The sequence below is a fragment of the Miscanthus floridulus genome, chromosome 17 (assembly GCF_019320115.1).
Source record: "Miscanthus floridulus cultivar M001 chromosome 17, ASM1932011v1, whole genome shotgun sequence".
NCBI lineage: Eukaryota > Viridiplantae > Streptophyta > Magnoliopsida > Poales > Poaceae > Miscanthus > Miscanthus floridulus.
The window spans coordinates 110,171,627-110,189,416 of NC_089596.1; the positions used below are offsets into that span (position 1 = coordinate 110,171,627).

At 42.7% G+C, this 17,790-nt stretch overlaps 2 protein-coding genes across 7 annotated transcripts in view; one reads left to right on the forward strand and one right to left on the reverse strand.

The window, feature by feature from the left end:
* Positions 1–408: 408 nt before the first annotated feature.
* Positions 409–5,501, forward strand: LOC136517857 (uncharacterized). Of its 4 annotated transcripts, XM_066511512.1 has the most exons (17): positions 409–620; positions 858–996; positions 1,500–1,550; positions 1,637–1,812; positions 1,928–2,005; positions 2,114–2,225; positions 2,331–2,415; positions 2,485–2,536; positions 2,618–2,679; positions 2,834–2,949; positions 3,216–3,337; positions 3,557–3,619; positions 3,714–3,771; positions 4,185–4,258; positions 4,362–4,410; positions 4,561–4,640; positions 4,914–5,501. In XM_066511512.1, the coding sequence occupies exons 2-17, from the start codon at positions 876–878 to the stop codon at positions 4,974–4,976; spliced, it is 1,362 nt and encodes a 453-aa protein (XP_066367609.1). In that variant the 5' UTR covers positions 409–620; positions 858–875; the 3' UTR covers positions 4,977–5,501. The 4 variants fall into 4 exon arrangements, with proteins under 4 accessions (XP_066367609.1, XP_066367607.1, XP_066367606.1 ...); XM_066511510.1 differs by lacking the exon at positions 4,914–5,501 and having other exon boundaries at positions 409–653; positions 4,561–4,906; XM_066511509.1 differs by lacking the exon at positions 4,914–5,501 and having other exon boundaries at positions 4,561–4,906.
* A 987-nt stretch (positions 5,502–6,488) lies between these two features.
* LOC136518766 (serine/threonine-protein kinase TOR-like) overlaps positions 6,489–17,790 on the reverse strand; it is a 43,697-nt gene continuing 32,395 nt past the window's right edge. Inside the window, exons 37-58 of one of the 3 annotated variants that reach the window (XM_066512457.1) lie at positions 14,570–14,638; positions 14,382–14,492; positions 14,163–14,303; positions 13,945–14,073; positions 13,684–13,849; positions 13,392–13,606; positions 12,299–12,505; positions 11,641–11,754; positions 11,379–11,570; positions 11,037–11,117; positions 10,879–10,953; positions 10,730–10,796; positions 10,430–10,590; positions 9,664–9,837; positions 9,450–9,578; positions 9,281–9,364; positions 9,143–9,204; positions 8,990–9,062; positions 8,452–8,586; positions 7,790–7,963; positions 7,434–7,699; positions 6,489–7,293 (exon numbers count right to left, since the gene is read on the reverse strand). In XM_066512457.1, coding sequence (XP_066368554.1) covers positions 7,275–7,293; positions 7,434–7,699; positions 7,790–7,963; positions 8,452–8,586; positions 8,990–9,062; positions 9,143–9,204; positions 9,281–9,364; positions 9,450–9,578; positions 9,664–9,837; positions 10,430–10,590; positions 10,730–10,796; positions 10,879–10,953; positions 11,037–11,117; positions 11,379–11,570; positions 11,641–11,754; positions 12,299–12,505; positions 13,392–13,606; positions 13,684–13,849; positions 13,945–14,073; positions 14,163–14,303; positions 14,382–14,492; positions 14,570–14,638 — 2,844 coding nt within the window. In that variant the 3' untranslated portion in view covers positions 6,489–7,274. Of the gene's footprint in view, positions 7,294–7,433; positions 7,700–7,789; positions 7,964–8,451; positions 8,587–8,989; positions 9,063–9,142; positions 9,205–9,280; positions 9,365–9,449; positions 9,579–9,663; positions 9,838–10,429; positions 10,591–10,682; positions 10,797–10,878; positions 10,954–11,036; positions 11,118–11,378; positions 11,571–11,640; positions 11,755–12,298; positions 12,506–13,391; positions 13,607–13,683; positions 13,850–13,944; positions 14,074–14,162; positions 14,304–14,381; positions 14,493–14,569; positions 14,639–17,790 lie in introns of those variants that run through there. The other 2 variants (XM_066512458.1, XM_066512459.1) reach the window with 2 other exon arrangements.

The window sequence follows — 17,790 nt, forward strand, 5'->3', positions numbered from 1 at the left end:
TAGGCCAGCTAGTCCAACACGATGGGTACTAATACTGTTGGACAAAAAAAATATATTAATCTAGTTAAAGATATAAATATTAATACTATTTACTATAAACTTGATCAAAGTTAAACTAGTCTGCCCTGCACGTAATTCATAGTTGTATTCTCATGCCTAGTCTGGATACCAGACGCATAATGTGGATGGCGATTTCAACCGACGACTGTAGAGGGTACAGAGGACGAACGTTATTAATGAAAATAACGGGTGGCAATATCTTATATTCCCATAAATGACCGTTTATGTTGCAAATGGGTCCTAACTCCCCGTTTTGAAACGAGGTCCAGGCCCAGCTCTAAACGTGAGTGAGCAAAGCCTACAACTAGAAGCGAGTGGACATCTTTTAGGCGGGAGCGACATCCTCTTTCCCGCCATTCTCCTACCATCTCTTTTCCCTCTCAACCCCTGCGAACGCGGCGCTGCCACGGCCACCGCCACCTCCTCACACTGTGCAGCCCGCAGCCCCTCAACCACTGCCGCCCTATGCGAGGGCCACCCCCTTTCTCTCAGCGACGACTCGGCGACAGTCGCTGCCAGGTGGCCAGGTCTTCTTCGGGCTCGCCGGCGACAAGCACCACGTACACCCACTCTCCTTGTCCTCCCTTCCTGCTGTGCGTAAGAGCACCCAAACCCTAACTTACTGTTTGTGTTCGGATCTGATCCAACTCCACCCCCATCTCCAACCCATTATCTCCATTTTTATTTTGTAAAAAAAAAAATCCCACCAGTAGAAACCCTTCAATTTCCCGACGTTTTTTCCCCTACAAATTGAGTCCATCCCTTTTTTGAGTCTAATTTAAATTCCTCTGGTACAGGCAGTTTTTGATCTGAGGATGGGTAGGGACGATGAGCAGGTTGACTCTATGGAGATTGACGACCAGAAGCAGCAACAGCTAGAAGCCCCCGCTGCGGTGCCAGAAGGGTTCAACACTGACTATCTCCGTGTCTACTACGGTAAACTGATTCCCCTTTTTTTTCGCGATCGTGTCTACTACGGTAAACTGATTCCCCTTATAATGCATGGAACGGACAAGTAAAATGAAACAGGATCCATACCATCTTGTCGGTCCATAACCATCTATTTTCTATCTTTATTTATCATTGATTCTACAGAGTTGTGATGTTGCATCACAGATTAGGGGATCTTTGTTGTTTCGATTAATTCTGTGATAGCTTTTGTTGTATGTGAATTGTGATGGAGACATCTAGCAGATGAGGAAGCAACTGGCTAGCATTTGCTTGCTGGAATAGTTTCCTTCCCCTCCCAATTGTTTGAGAACTTTAGTACATCTTGTTTTCATACTCTTCTTTTTTTTTTCATGACCTTGCACATTTTGTTAATCATCTGCACCTGACTGAGGCTTTGCATATAAGAACCCACTCGACTATGTAAGGGATACTACCGTGTCTTTGATTATTCCTGCTGCTTGCGCTAACAACCAGGGTTATGATTGCAGGAAAGCTCTTCCCATATGGTGATTTCTTCAAATGGCTTTGTTATGGAAATGGTTCGTGCTCACATCCTGGTTCTTTGATTAGGAGTTAGCCTTGCACTCATGCTGTGTCTTGATTGGCCAAATTTTGTTTTCTATAGATGGAGGGCACCCTGGATGTGATCAGTCATATGTTGGACGTCGAGAGTTTTCATTTACACTGGAGAATGACATCTACTTGCGCTTCCAATCCTTTGATAGTGCTACTGAATTGGAGATTTCTATCAAGGAGAAGTGCCCATTCAAGATTGATATTGGACCTGTCTACAGCGTAGATGTATGATGCCGCATCGCTAAACACATAAATTTCTTTTTGAGTTTGATTCTAATTTTCTGCATTATACTCTTTTTGCAAGTTCTTAGCTACCTGATGAATGTTTGTTTTTCTGTAGCCTTCAAAGCGTCATGCTTATGCCCAATCTGGCAATAATGTCTTTGTACCAGTGGAGAGAGAACTAATTTTTGACATTGTAAGATAAGAAACTGGCATTATCTTTTTCATTCCATTTTCCTTTTACATTTGCGCTCTATATTCTTGTGCAATAGTTGCAAGCTGTCAACATTTTTATTGCTCCCAGGATATATCTGATTATGATGATGTTCGCTACTGCTGCTCTGGAGCTGATGTCTGCTTAGACTGCTGGCCCTTAATGACAATTGCTATCAAAATTTTGGATACTTCTCTTAGAGGTATGCCATTTGATTATGCAATACATCAACTACCCACTTTTTCAAATTTATCCACACGAACTACAGATGTGCAGTGCTTATTATAATTGAAATAATTGTTTGCAGATGATTTTGGTTTCAGTCACATACTATGGGTATACAGTGGCCGTCGTGGTGTCCATTGCTGGGTCTGTGATAGCAGAGCAAGAAAGTATGTTCGAATTTACTTTATCTGTTTCCTATGCTTGTTGATCCTAAAACACATATGTTCTCGTGTTAGGCTCAGCAATGAACAAAGGGCTGCAATTGCTGACTACTTTCGAGTCTACAAGGTGACACACTTCATCATGCATCACTTCTGGCGCTGTTTCTTTCCCTCCAGAAATCTATTTAACCCTATGAATCTATCTCAGGGTGGTGAAAATGCACTGAAGAAAGTATCGTTGGCTGGACCTGTCCTCCATCCCTTCCTTGCGTATGTATTAACTGTCACACCATTTTGTTTGATCTACCAACGAAAATTGGAACTTAAAGGCTTTGTTGTTGTTGTTGTTGTTGTTGTTGTTGTTGTTGTACCAACGAAAATTGGAAGAGCTAAATTGATTATGATGTAATTTATGCTCCTGCAGCCGGTCATACATGGATGTTCTCAAAACCTTCTTTGAAGATAGGTTGCTCCTTAGCCAACAACTCTTTTCATCAGAGGAGAGATGTCAGAAGATGCTTGATCTCATCCCTGATGAAAGTAAGAAAAGGCACCATGAGAAATGAACGTTACTCTCTGACATACTCCCTCCATTTCAAATTATAAGACGTTTTGGCTTTTTTTAGATACATTGCTTTTGCTATGTATGTAGACAAGTGTATATCTAAGTGCATAGCAAAAACTATGTATCTAGAAAAGCCAAAACATCTTATAATTTGGAATGGAGGGAGTAGATGATCTACCGCCCCTTGTTTAGCATGCCATAGATCTGTTCACCATCATTCTGAATTGGGTTTGATTTCTAGATGTTGCTAGTGAGGTCCATGACAAGTGGCAGGGAAATAGACGATCTTCTATTTCAAAGGAAGATGTCAATGCGACCAGATGGGAGCAATTGAAGACGACTTTACACTCAGGAAAACACAAGGTTCATGTTTGATCTCCTACCTACTTTTTTTTTCTGTGTTTTATCCCCTAGTTCCTATTTACTTTTGTTCGGACATTTGTCAGTTTATCGATCAATGTTTATTTCTTTTGGTTACACCAAATCATTTATAATATTCCAAGTTCTCAGTTACAATCATATCTGCTAATTCATCTGATTATGTTACATAATAGCGCTAATTGTTCTATGTTTCTGGCTCAGGGGCTTCGTAGATGTGTGGAAGAGATTGTCTTCTCGTACACATATCCTAGACTTGACATGGAGGTAAAAGAAAATTCATCAGTTGTCTGTGTTTGCACTGGTAATAATGTAAGTTCAAGGTTGTTCTCACTCCTAATCAACTTTATACCCATGCCAGGTATCAAAGCACATGAATCATTTACTAAAAGCTCCCTTTTGTATACATCCAAAGACAGGTAAAAGTCATAATGCATTCAATTCCTGTATTAGTTTGTAATGTGATAATAAGGTGGCAGGCTCTTATGCTCAAGACAGAGGGTTAGGCCTGTTTGGATCCTATGGTCTAAAGTTTAGTGGCTCAAATTTAGATCACTTTAGCCCTTGAGGCTCCAAACAGGTGGTCTAAAGTGTTGTCTAAAGTTTAGCTAACCTCACAAAAAAGCCATAGTTTATTAGACCACCATGGGATCCAAACAGGGCTTTATATTTACGCATGGCATGTCCTTTTGAAACCTCTGGATTCCAGAACAGATGCATTCACTCAAATACCTTGCCATTTTTCATTTAGTTTATTCTAACAACTGCAGGAATAATGTTTGTCACACAATGCACCCTATTGCTGACAATTGACTGTTGTTTATTTTTCTAGGTCGTGTTTGTGTTCCAATTGATCCCAGTAACTGTGATGATTTTGATCCTGCAGCTGTTCCGACTCTATCACAGGTATGGTCCATAGAGCCTAGCATGAGAAACACTAACATTTCATATCCTTCTCCCAAGCATCATGGTGCAATGCTGATTTGCTAAAACAAGTACACTTATACAGCTTTTAGGAGAGCTCAATGCTACTGGTTTTCAGGCAGATTCTGACAATAGTAAGTGATTATAACCATGCTCCTTTTGTGATTTATGTAAAAACTTATTATTCCGTAACTGCAAAAAAAAAAAAGGCATTCTAGTACCAACATGCAGCCTTGCCTAACAGGCTAATATGCCCTCTTTGACAATCCTATTGGGGGTTTCAGGTTTGGAAAGAACGTCCCTTGGGAAATCCATCAGTTTTTTCAGAACTTCCTTTCTGCACCCATTCCTGAAAGCATGCAAGGTATGGACTCTTTCCTATTTCATTTCTGTGGCAATGCTGGCATCCATATGCATATATGTGAATAATTGAAACAGTGCAAAATGTCTTCGGTAGCAGAAACTTAGGGGTACTATATGATTCTATTCATCCCCCAGCCCCCACCCAAAGAAAAAAAAAAGTTAGGACCATTTGATCTTGCTCTCGAGCATTCTCTTACTAGGAATTTAATGTCTCATGGTTCTGACATTTCCTGAGGCATAAGTCCGAATCTTTCTCTGGCATGTCATTTTGCAGGAGGAACTGGAAAGTGCATATAATGCAAAGCTTCAACAGTCCAAGAATTCCTTGAACTGGTAAAATCTAGGCATGTTTCTGCCTCTGTTATGAGCCCCCGTCCGGTCGTCCCTGAGCATTCCAACTGTGGCATGGACCTGGTGCTAGGTGGATTATCTATGTGACGCTGCCAACCTGTGTTGGATGCCTGGGATGCATGCTACCATGTCAGTTTGAAGTTGTATCTACGAATGTGACCTGTTCCGGTGCAGGAATTGCTATCGTTAGGTTTCAGTTACTCCCAAGGGGAAATGAATGTAACACTTGCTGGCCGACGGTGGCAGGATAATCATGCTACCATGTCAGTTAAGTTGCATCTACGAGTGTGACCAGGGGTAAACATGTACTGGTGCTGGAATTGCTACCATTTGGTTTCTGTTATTCATTGGGAACTGAATGTGGCCGACGGTGGCAGGATAATCGTGCATCTTAGGATTCATGTGAACTTGGAACAAGTCCCAAGTACATGCTCTGCGGTGTTTTCCCTTTTAGATTGCTGGGAAGCGGGCATCCGTCCGCCCGCTCTGTTGGCTAGCCCAAAAAAAAAAGGAATTGGTCTTGCCTCGCGTCCCTCTTTTTTCCCTACCGCGGGGCGCGCACAGCTTGGCCACCAGCGCAACTGTGCGCCCCCATCACCTCCTCGCTGCTTCGACCCAGCGTTGCGCCACCCTCCCCGCCCACGCTTTCTCCCCTATGCCTCGGACTGCCGAGGACCGTTGGCTCCTTGAACTGGGGTGGGAGCCAAGGACCACCGATTGCCCTTCTTTCGAGATCTGTCTGTTACCTCTTTGAACTTATGTGGGCGCTATCTTCTCTGTTCTTCGTCAAGATCTGCTCGCCGACCTATCTCCGCTCCTCGCCCTGGGCCGCTACCTTTGGTGAATTCCACACGCCGATAAGCCTCTATTCTCCCAAACAGCAAGGAGGAGATGTTGAGCTGAAAGCGCATGTTGCAACGTATGAAAGTATTTTAGATGTTTCATATGTATGTTGCAAGTGTTTTATACGGATGTTGCAAAAGTGGTTGTACACGTATGTTGCCAACGTCTGTTCCCAATGTTTCAACTGTTTTCTAGACGTATGTTGCAAGTGTGTTTATCTGGATGTTACATATGTTTTACACATATTAAGTGTTTTATCTGCATGTTATTTATGTTTATGGGTTTTTAGGGTTTTTTAGAAGTATTTTAGACGCATGTTTCAAGTATATCATCTGTCTTCTTTTATATGTTGAGTGTTGCATCTGAATGTCTTAAAAGTAGATTATGTGTTGCACATACAATATGCCTAGAAAGTGGGAAGGGGCGCGAGTGATCCCTGCGTGGGCGACGTCCGGGCGGACGATGTCCGGGCAGCACAGGCCCAGCGTGGACGTGCGAAATGGGGCATGGAAACAGACTGCCACGGGCGAATCCAGACGTACAGGCGCTAGCAGTACAGATTAGTATACAGTCAAATGGATGGAGTCATGCAAGTTCGTTGCTCAGCAGATACTGATTGGGCTGCTTGGCTCCCCGACCAGGTATTGCCTCACCTTGATTGCAGCGCTCGCACGCTCAACGAGAAGCTTGACCGGATGAGCAAGCCAATTTGGCTCTCCTTCACGAGCAAGAAAAACCTCACCAGTCTTCAAAGCACTCGCTCGGCGAGGCGTCACAGAGCCGAGCGATGGAACCAAACAGCCACTCAAGCCACCTTTGCGTGCAACTCTCCCTCGGTAGCAAAAGCAGAACGCGACAATGCTAAGGCCAGTCTCACGTCTCAGGAGTTTCAGACTTTTAACGGGCTCGCCGCTGCTAATAGAGGGAATTTTACTGAAGTTGTCTTTACAGCATCATCATTCTACAGCCACAGCAAGCAGAGCTGATCAGGCTCGTTGTTTTTAAGACTAGCATGTCATAGATAAAATAAAACATCCTCTTAATGGAAAGTTTTATTCTATGGTTTCATAGACATTTAATTTCATCACTAGGTGGAATCATGTCAAGAGTCACCTTTTCTCTTTCTTCCTAAAAACGTGGTCACATCATAAAAAATGTCTATGAAACCTAAAATGGCCTAATCATGTCAAATGAAACTCCCACTAAGACTGGACTAATTTTTTTAAAAAAACGAAACTGGCCTAATATTTCCAGTCAAGAGGCAGGGAACAAAACCTAAGATGCTGAAAAAAGGATGGTCTAAGGCATCTTTTATTAACGAATGAGGTTCTGCTAATTACAGAGCTGCACAGATTAGCTACAAACTGTCACCACGAAAACCCTATGTACACGGTATTCACAATATTTACATGCTATAAACTGCTATTGTTTCCAAGAGAGCTCACCAGAACGGACACCACCTGTGAAACAAACAAAGCAAAAAACAGTAACGTACAGTCAAAAAAAAAGAAGATGGCTGACCCAAAAAAAAAAAGATGGCTGACCCAAAATTGCAGGCGGGCAGCCGCAAGAAAAGAAGAAGTGCGAAATAGATTCATACCCGACAAAGTTTTGGCACAAATTTTCGTGTGAAGTCGCTTGGAGTATGAGCTTCTGAACCTGAACCTTCACTGAAAGACAAGGTTGCGCATCTCGGGCATCTCCTGAAGCCAAGTGCTCACTGCCATGTTGGGTCGAGCTACCTGCTCCAGCCAAAGCTGACCCAGAAGAGAAGTCACGCCCTGTTAGCTTGTCACTCATCCGTGCCATCACAGCTACAGCACGCTCATTCAAAACCTCATTGACATCACCAAGTTGATTGACGGCCTGCATGGACAAAACATGAATGGTTACTCATCCAGGTACGTGGTAAGGTTTAGTGCAATCAGACCATGAGGATGGAGAAGAGCAGGCAACCTGTAGCAGTTCCCTCTCACGTGCTCCTCGCTGAGGTTGCATGAGTTCTCGATTAGCCACTGCTTCTTCACTACTGACAACCGTGTGAGCATGAGCATTACCATAGTTTGACACTTGAGGAACCTCATTGAAATTGAACAGACGCCAATTGATTAACGGGTCATGTACAGATGCCTGGGGAGATCAAAAGCAAAATATTTTAGAAAGAAAGGCCTAATAAGCACAAGATCACCAAGCATGTAGGTAGGTGGTACAAGAAACACACAACGAAGAACTGAAGGGAAAAAGACGAAGTCATCTTCCTATTCTGTTTTCCAAACTATTCCCACTACAAAATCAGACCTTTGTGGAAACATTGGGAGCATCAACTCAAAATATGGTACACAGATATGACAAATTAGTTTGCTACTTAAAATTTCTCCTAAACAAGGATACGAGAATTTCTTTAGTGAGTGGCAACTTGCTTTACCTAATCAAGCTCTTTATTTCTAACTGAATCCAGCCTTAAGAAAAACTAACTCCTAAACATTATTTCTTTTTACTTTTCAGAATTTGTACTGGGAATAAAAAAATCTATCCGCGTCTGAAGTGAAGAAACTAAATATTTGTCCAAGATAGATGCTCTACTCTGGGTCATACGGAAAATAAGGCGATCATCTCACCTCCATCATGGCCATAACGCTGTCTCTGTTTGTGCGAAGGACTTGCATCACATTTTCACAAGTTTTTCGGAATGTACCCTCAATACCGCTAACTTCCATAGCTTTCACAAGCATTCTAGTCAAACGGAATGGTACCTATACCACATTGCAAACTGGTAAGATACTGTCAAATAAAAATGCAATGGCTAAGTCACAGTTAGGAGTACAAGCCATGAACACATTTCTAAATGTTGGGCGTGTCTCCAAGGCAAGAATATACTTTGACCACTAATTTCTCTTATAGTAGTCTATGAATATAAAATCTCAGGCATGGACCTCTGATTTCTCTTACAGTATATTGTCTGACTATAAAATCTTAATCATAAGAAACCACTTTCGAATCAAATGGTGCAAATTTTGTGTAACGCAATCTACACACTGGTATATTAATTTCTGCTCAAAGTTTATAAAGTTTGAATGTTGAAGCACCTACACACCTTATAAAAAGAAATCGAGGGAATAATTAAGGTATAATAATGCACACAGCAATATTACTTACTTTTTCAGGGAACTTTTCTCGATTCATTGAAGCCTCAAAGCAATCTCCAAAGTCAATGTGTAATATTTTTCCACTGAAGCAAAAAGAACAATCTTATTACAGAAGTAACTGCATAATACATACACCAATGGAAGACTAGTTCTGAACATGTACCTATAGCGATCTAACATAAGATTACTTGGATGCCGATCTCCTAAACCAAGCAAATACCCAACCTGAAAATTACCTTTTCAGCATTATAAAGTAATGTAGATTCCATTTGAAAAATCAGAATAAGAAAGTAACTCATACCATGCTCATAACAGCCAGGCTTCTAGCATAGTTTGTGCGGCGCTCAAGCCATACTTCCGAAGTTCGACTCTTCAGCCACAGAACCTGCCACAGTTTATTTATATAGAATGACGCTACAATGTTGTAAATATAAAGGGGATACTCATTGAGAGAAGATACAGCACAATACCTTCGCAAGGTCATTTCCCTCAGTATTTTGCAAAGCATGCTGAAACACTTCCACCTTTGCAATGAGGGGTAAGTGATCATAATCGGGTGCAAAAGCCAACATAAGTTTGTGCTCCTGATTCAAGAAAATCTGGAAAGGGAAACAAACAGTAATTGCTAAATAAAAGAAAGCAAAATACATATAGCTATGAAACAAGAGATTACAGCAGACAAACCTTCCTGGCATCTCTATATTCACGGATCAGAGCATGAAGTGTGTCACAGTTTGGAACCCATCCAATTAAACCACTGTTAGGCGACAAAGGTATAACAGCATATCTTTGGATTGATAAATCCTTCTCTGATGTTTTCCTTGAGTTCTCTAGAAGAGTATTCACCAGACCAAAAAGCTAAATGGAGAAGAAATAAAATTAGATATTGTACAAGAACAAAACTACACAAGAAAAAGGTAAGAAAGAGGTAATATTTATGCTATTTCCACTATCAAGAAAAAAGCATTGAAACTAGTAAATTCTTCTTAAATGAGAATAACTGAATGCCCAAGGGACTCCAGTTCCCTTACTGTGCTTTTCAGAATCACAGTTGGGGCAAGACAGTGCTATTTATGCATACACATTTTTAAACCACGACTAGCTGCCAGTGCAATTTTTCACCTAGTTTCAGAATGAGAGTATCACATTTATAAATTATAAGGCCCATTCGATGTTTTCTTAATGGACACTTGAACTGACTTTGTCAAAGATTTTGGATTTGTGGTGTCCCTCAGCCTATTTTGGTCTCAAGTAAAAAAGCCAGATCCATACTGCTGAGGCATAAGATAACTGCTCAAATGTAAAGCCTCAGCTGCACTAAGATTTATTTTCGTTTAGAAAAAAGGAGCTGGGCTATCACAATTTTATGGGAACACTACACAAAGATATGAGTGCTAATCAAGTCTATACTACTAACAAAAGGACCATTTAAATCAGTGTAAATACAGACCTGCATTACACGTTCATCTTGCCGCAAATCTTCATGGCCTTTAAGCAAGAATGCATAATCATTGCCATCACTTCCATGAATTGTCAGTTTTCTTGGTCTTTGTTTGGATGTTATAACAATCAATTGGGGAACAAAATACTCAATCGTCACAAGTGGTGAATCTGGAAGTAAAATGTCAATCTAAATATTAGAATTCTATGAAGCAGAATCAAAATCCAGGGTTCTATGAGCTCAAAGGTGTAAGAAACACCACCTGAACAACAAAGCTATATTAAATATTCTAATCAGTAACTGGATAACCTGCAGCATAAGTTCCTGGCACAGCAAGTTCCAACTTTCGACATTTGAGTAGCTCAGGCGAAACAGACTGAAAGAAAGATTAAATACTTGATCAGGGAAGATAAGGTAAAAGCACTGCTTTCTCATAATAAAAATAATAATATGCTTACGTGCAAATCGAGAGTTGTAAGACTTGGAAGCTGTTTGTCGATTCTTCTGAAAACATGGTAATACAAATCCCAGGCCTAAAGAATATAGTTGTCATCCTTAGATGCATTATCAACAGAAGACAATACGCAAGCTATCAAAATGGCAAGTTTTTATGTACCTTAGTTAGTTCAGCATCCTCTCCTGTAGCCCGATATTTCAAACAGCATTCATGAGCTTCCAGTAATTCATGTCCATAAGCCTGAACATGTTCTTAATAAACATTAGTTACAAAATGTGTTGTAGATTAAATCCATTTCAAAATATGAAATTAAGCCTTGCTACTTCAATGAGGTGCAGCATGACCTACTGTTACAAAATCAAAACAGATTGAGCAGCTAACATATACCAAATATATTTTTTTCATGAAGTAATACCCAAACGGTATGGTGGTTAGGGCAGGCAACTGGATAAGCAATGAAACATTTAAACTAGAGCATATAATTTTTCATGAAAACAATACCTGAATGAAGGCATTTTCTTTAATTGTCTCAGGCCCCCTCTCAAGCATTGCATGCAATGGCTCAAGTACAGCAAGCATTCCTTCAATATTGTGCTCACCAAAATACATCCTGCTAGCTTCCTCAAGAGCCTCATGCCACATTTCATGCCACAAAATTGCTACCCGTATCAGTTCCTTTGATACAAGTTGTGCCTGGTGGAACAAAGTAGAATTAGAATGATACACATCTATCCTTAGGAGATCCACAACTAATGATGCAGACCTGGTCAACAAGACCTCCACTGTGCTGGCGGATCTTATCGACGACCTCCTGCGCTGCACATTGTCTCAATATACTTATTGATTTGCAGGCAACCAAGAGAGGATACATCAAAGCCTGATTAAGATGGTTCAAAGAGGATAATTAGAAGGTCAAACAAGTCCCTGTTGGGTGTCGGCCAGTTAACAGACATACTGGTTATAACCGGTAGCCACAGTTTCATTGCTACGGGTAATATATAAATCTGTTTGAAAATAAGCTCCAGGGCACTGGAAAATTCGTTAAAACATGGGGAACAAAGAGAAAATGAAGAAAACAATTGTGATCAAGCAATAACAAAGAATCGAAAAAAAAAGCAAAGGAAAAAAGTGAAACATGAAAAGCTAATAACTTCATAGCCGCGCACACCATGCAAATGAACAAAGAATGTTAAAATAATTTTTAATTTTGATCCAAAATGAGGATTTCTAGTTGTGTTTCTAGATTGCTAGATATGGAAGTTTACTTTGCACCTTTTTCCATAGTTAAACTGAAAATGATACTTCCGTACAGCACTATGGTTGATGTAGTGATGTACAACGATGGTAAATTACATGAATAGCCTGCGTATACAATACCAGAAGCACACAGTCACAAAAGAAGTAGCTAACATAATACATACCTGTGGATGCCCCTTTCCAATTCGAACTAGCAAAGATCGTATCAGTTCTCTAACTACTCTATTGTTCGAATGAATCCTTGCAATTATCTGGGGCAGCACAACCAGCCACATCTCAATCTTGACAAGTGAAAAGCCTTTCTGCAACGCTGTTTGAACTTCTGAGGTAGCCCCATGGTTGAACCAAAGAGTTAACAGACGAAGGATATCCTACACAAACAATTAAACAAAACTCAACTTCAAAAGTCCAATAACATCTAACCAGAATTCAATCAATAAATAAAGCATTAGGGAATGTTATTTTTTCTGCAGTCAAATTACAGCAGGCAGGGTGTTTACAGGCCATGAAAGTTGCAACATCCTGTATCAGCCAACGCTAGAACTTCCAAGTTATCATCAGACTTAAAAAGTGTTCATGTTTGCAAAATTTGGACATCAACTGGGAAACAATGTAATGGAGGGGTAGCAATAATGTATGTGTCGCTGCATTTATCACTGAAAAAACACATAAAACTAGTTTCTACAATGCTTGAATTGTTCAACATAATGAGGCAGTAACTCGAGAACTGTTAGCAGCTAAACTCGAGAACTGTTAGCAGCTAAACTAGCGCCCATGAAAACTGGATCTGGTGTGCTGAACTGGACCATCTGGTTTTAAGCTCCAACCGGTAGAAGCACAATTACTACTAGTTTTTTAACCTTCCAAACCGTAATTCTCTTTTCCAACCCTAATCTCTGTTCTCTTCGGCTCGACAGCGACTTGAGGCGTTCTAGGTGTCCTTTACCGTTACTCTTTCTAAGCATTTGTTACTGAAATCTACCAAAAATCAACTAATGTTTTTCATGTGGCAAATCTTACTTCCATTGTATGCTTGGAGCCATGGACATATTAAACACTTCATAGAAAACAGTAAGATGGCGACAAAAAAAAAAGAAGCAAACTATTACCTACAATAAATATATGCATGAAAAGGTGAATCCTACCATTAAAAGGGTGAGATAAAAGCATGTCAAGGCTGGTCAATTTTGAGTTCAAAAAAGAACCTTTGGTCAAAAGAAAGCTTGCAGAACAGAACTAAGAAAAGAGAAGATTCACCTGTAAGCTATCATCAACCCCTTTCGTAGTAGATGCAAAAGCAATAGAATAGAAATACCCAGTTACTGCTGCAACAACATATTTTCCAGCAATATCTGGTCGGCCTCGGAAAGTATAACGTGACATGACTTCTGTGTTGAACAAAGCCCATGTGTGCCAGGCCTTCCCCCAGTCCTTTGCACTTAGCGTGGCATTATTGTAAGAAATCAAAATTTCTGGAGAGAAAAAAGTACAAATATTGTTTCAAATAAAAGGTTAAAGTGCAAAGCGAGAAAACTGACATTGTTGGTACCTTGAATGGAATCATCATCCAATGCAGGTGATAGTGCCTTCTTCCAGCTACCAAGTGTCAAATAAACACGAGCAATGAGTGGCACTACAGCATTTGACATGGTGCCATGGTTTGTTGATGTTCCAGGGAAATTGCCCATGGTGGTAGCAAGCTGCACAGACAACTCCTATCCCCCAAAGAAAAAAGTATGATGTACATTGTACAACACTTAAATGTGCATTGCAATGTACCATCAAAGTACATGGACAAAAACAAACTTACTTGCAATCTAGAAAATGCATCCCTCCTTTTAAGCTCATCACCAACTGCATACTGGTATTTTAGATAAGCCAGGGCTACTTGTGGATGTGCATGATACAGTGTCAATTCAGGAGAAGATTCAGGATCAAACTGCAAGTGGCGTCAGAAATTTAATTTTGTCATAGAGAAGTTAGACACGCACATTCCAATTATCGATGACTGCTAAGGACCTAACATACCTGTAAAAGTTTGACTAATGTAGATCTAGCCTGACTAATACGACCATTCTTCCAGCAAAGTTTAGCAAATCTTATCCAGGTGTCTCTGTCTTCGTTAGGAGGAAGAACCAACTCCCTGACTGCAAGTAGGGCTTGCCACACCTGAAATATTTTCCGAAGTCAATGCAGACAGTAAATGCAGCACAGATCAGCACTCAATAGCAGAAACATAATATCAACCTCCACATTCCGTTTTGTTCCTTTAATGCGTTCATTCCACATATTGCGAATAAGTTCCCTCCGTCCGTCAGCAATGGGGCTTTCCACAGGAAGAGTGCAGTAATCAATCACCTAATTGACAAACCACTCATTTTTGTTAAAAAAGAGCAACTTTATTCAGAATGTACCCAAGAGAACAAGAAAAATACCTCTTCCAGTTCTGAAAGTTGTTGAACACGCACCATGTTATTATACGCGCGCTCATAACTCTCAAGTACCTGACAAGTATTGTCACATAAAGAGAATATACAATTACGATACAAATAATGAATTTCAAAAGTGAACTGCAATAACATCTTATTGCATCAGTAGAAATACACAGAACAGGTAAGCAGAATAATTAAATCTAGATACAGCAGATGCCAGCTAATTGTAGCTATAACTCATTACAGAAGTGTGAAGACAGATACTGCAACCGAACACAGTCTCCTACAATAAAAGGGGGCTATGCAGGCAAACCAAACAACACCTCATTGCATGCAGTTATACAGCCTAAGGCTATGCTGCATAGGGCGTAATGCAGGCAAGCAATCATGCCCTCTGTCCGCTTGGCTAAAAAAAAAGGGCAGACCCAGTGCCGGAGGCTCCCACATGAGTGGGGTCTAGGGAAGGGAAAAACCGAGGCAAGCCTCCCCCCCCCCCCCGCAAAATCTGCGGAGAGGCTGCTTCGAACTCACGACCTGGTGACTCAGTGAGACAGCTCTCACCACTACACCAGGCCTGCCCTCTGTCCGCTTGGCTCCCTGTACAAAATTTCAAATTGTTTTATTCCTAACTATGTATACTGGATCAAACCACCCTGTCTGGAAATGCTTCGTTTTCATAATCAAGGGTGTTTGGGAGTAGGCCAGTTGGAAAAAAATTGAAATGCTTCCTTTTGTTTCTCCCTGTACAAGTTGGTTTCTATGTTCAACTTTGTGGTGGAACGGATGGCATCATACCCCCATGTCAGAAAAATATTTTAAGATTTTTTCGTGATCAGTTTTCATGCATCTTTGTAACCATGGTTATGTCAATATTGGATACTTCAAAGCTATGAAAATAATCATGAAATTCTAATCGTTTTGTAACATAGGATGTCAGCAATCATGCTGTAAAATTTGAACTTAAAAAGGGCAAAAGCGCAACTTGTACAAGGAGAAACAACAAAATTTCATTATAGGGAAAACTGGGCCAACTTAATAGTTTGGGGGAGTTAAATGGGTCCAAAAATTAACAGGGGGGTAAGTGGACAAACAAAATAGCTGGGGACCTGGGGTTAGTAAACAAACTTTTCCGGTTTCCCTAATTCTAAGGTACATTGTGTTAGTCGCTGAATTCGCACTTTTGGTAGTAGCAGAATTCTTACTCTCATTGAGAGAGGATGACACTAGGAGTTGAGACAATTTTCAGGTTTATTTCTCAATGCCATGCCAACCTGAGGGGTTGGGGATACATATTTATAGGCTGCTAGCTAGCCAAGCATATGCCAAGATGCTAGTCTAAGATGCTAATATGCCGTCCTAGCTAAGGTGCTGTCCTCCAGTCAGTCAAGGAGATGCTGTCCTTGTAGCCACAAGGACCTGCAGCCAACATATGCTGCAGCCAGCCTCACAAAAACCAGCACATGAGACTTATTCCATCATTCTCCCCCTAAGTCTTGTGCGTCGTCTTGTGGGAAAGTTGAACCATCCCGGTCCTGGAGCAGAGCTCAAGGAACTTGATCCTCCCAAGGGGCTTGGTGAGCAGGTCCGCAAGCTGGTCCTTGGTGTTGATGTAGCTCGCCTTGATGCTCCCTTCCTCCAAACAGCCTCAGATGAAGTGGTACCTCACCCGGATGTGCTTGCTGTGTTCATGGAAGACGAGGTTCTTTGCCAGGACCAGAGCGGACTTGCTGTCCACCCTGAGCTCCACCGCTGTAGTGCCTCTGCCGAGGAGATCACCAAGCAGTCGAGCGAGCCAGAGCGCCTGAGTCGAAGCGGTGGAGGCCGCTATATACTCGGCCTCGCAGCTGGACAGGGCCACCACCTGCTGCTTGACTGACTGCCAGCTAACGAGGCACTTGCCGAGGAAGAAGAGGATCCCGCTCGTGCTCTTGCTGGTGTCGATGTCGCCGGCGTGGTCGCTGTCACTGTACCCGACGAAGTGTGCCGCCCCAGGGCACCTAGGGTAGTAGAGGCCGTGGTCGAGAGTTCCCGTAACGTAGCGGATGATCCTCTTCACAGCCTGCTGGTGCTTCGTTGTCGGTCGCTGCATGAACTGACTAACGTAGCCGACGGAGAATGCCAAGTCCGGCCGTGTGTGAGCGAGGTAGCGAAGGCTCCCCACAAGACGCCGGTACTGCGTAGCATCCACCTCCTCCGTCGTGCTGTCGCGGCTCAACTTCAGCCTCTCCTCCATCGGAGTGAGAGCTAGGTTGCAGTCGGTGAGCCCAGCTAGCTCAACGACGCGCTTGGCGTAGGCGGTCTGTCGAAGCGTGATCCCGGAGTCATCCTGGTGCACCTCGATTCCCAGGTAGGAGAGAAGCCCCAGGTCACTCATCTGGAAGGTGATCTTCATCACTTCCTTGAATGCCGCCACCTCCGCATCCTTGATGCCGGTGATCACCAAGTCGTCGACGTAGACACCCACCAGTAGAGCATTTCCTCCACTGCCCCGTCGGTAGATGGCCACCTCGTGCGGGCTTTGCTCGAAGCCCATCCCCTTTAGCGTGGAATCCAGCTTGGCATTCCACGCCCTCGGTGCCTGCCGCAAGCCATAGAGGGCCTTGCGCAGGTGGAGCACCTTGCCCTCCTTGCCGGGGATCGCAAATCCCAGCGGCTGGTGCACGTAGACCTCCTTCAAGTCGCCGTTAAGGAACGCTGACTTGGCGTCCATGTGATGAACACGCCAACCCTCCTAGGCAGCTAGCGCAAGGAGTCGTCGCACGGACTCCATCCGTGCCACGGGAGCAAAGGCGTCGTCGAAGTCGACCCCCTCCTGCTGCACGAAACCTCGTGCCACCAAGCAAGCCTTGTGCTTGACGATGGCACCGGCTTCATCCCTCTTCAGCTTGTACACCCACTTAAGGGTAATCGCGCGGTGACCACGAGGAAGGTCAGCAAGCTCCCAGGTGCGGTTCTTCTCAACCGCATCCATCTCCAACTGCATCGCGGCGCGCCATGCTGCGTGTCTCTCGGCCTCTGCAAACGACCGAGGCTCGCCGTCGTCACACGCAAGGTGCAACTGCGCCTTCAAGTCGTGAGGCACCGGTCCCGACACTGGCTGGTCGCCGAGAAGGTTCTCCATCGTACGGTACCACAACGGCTCGCCATCGTGGTACGCGTCGACGCGCTCCTCGTCGTGAGAGAGCGGAGTAGCGAGCTCAACCGGGCCGTGCTCGACACGGGCT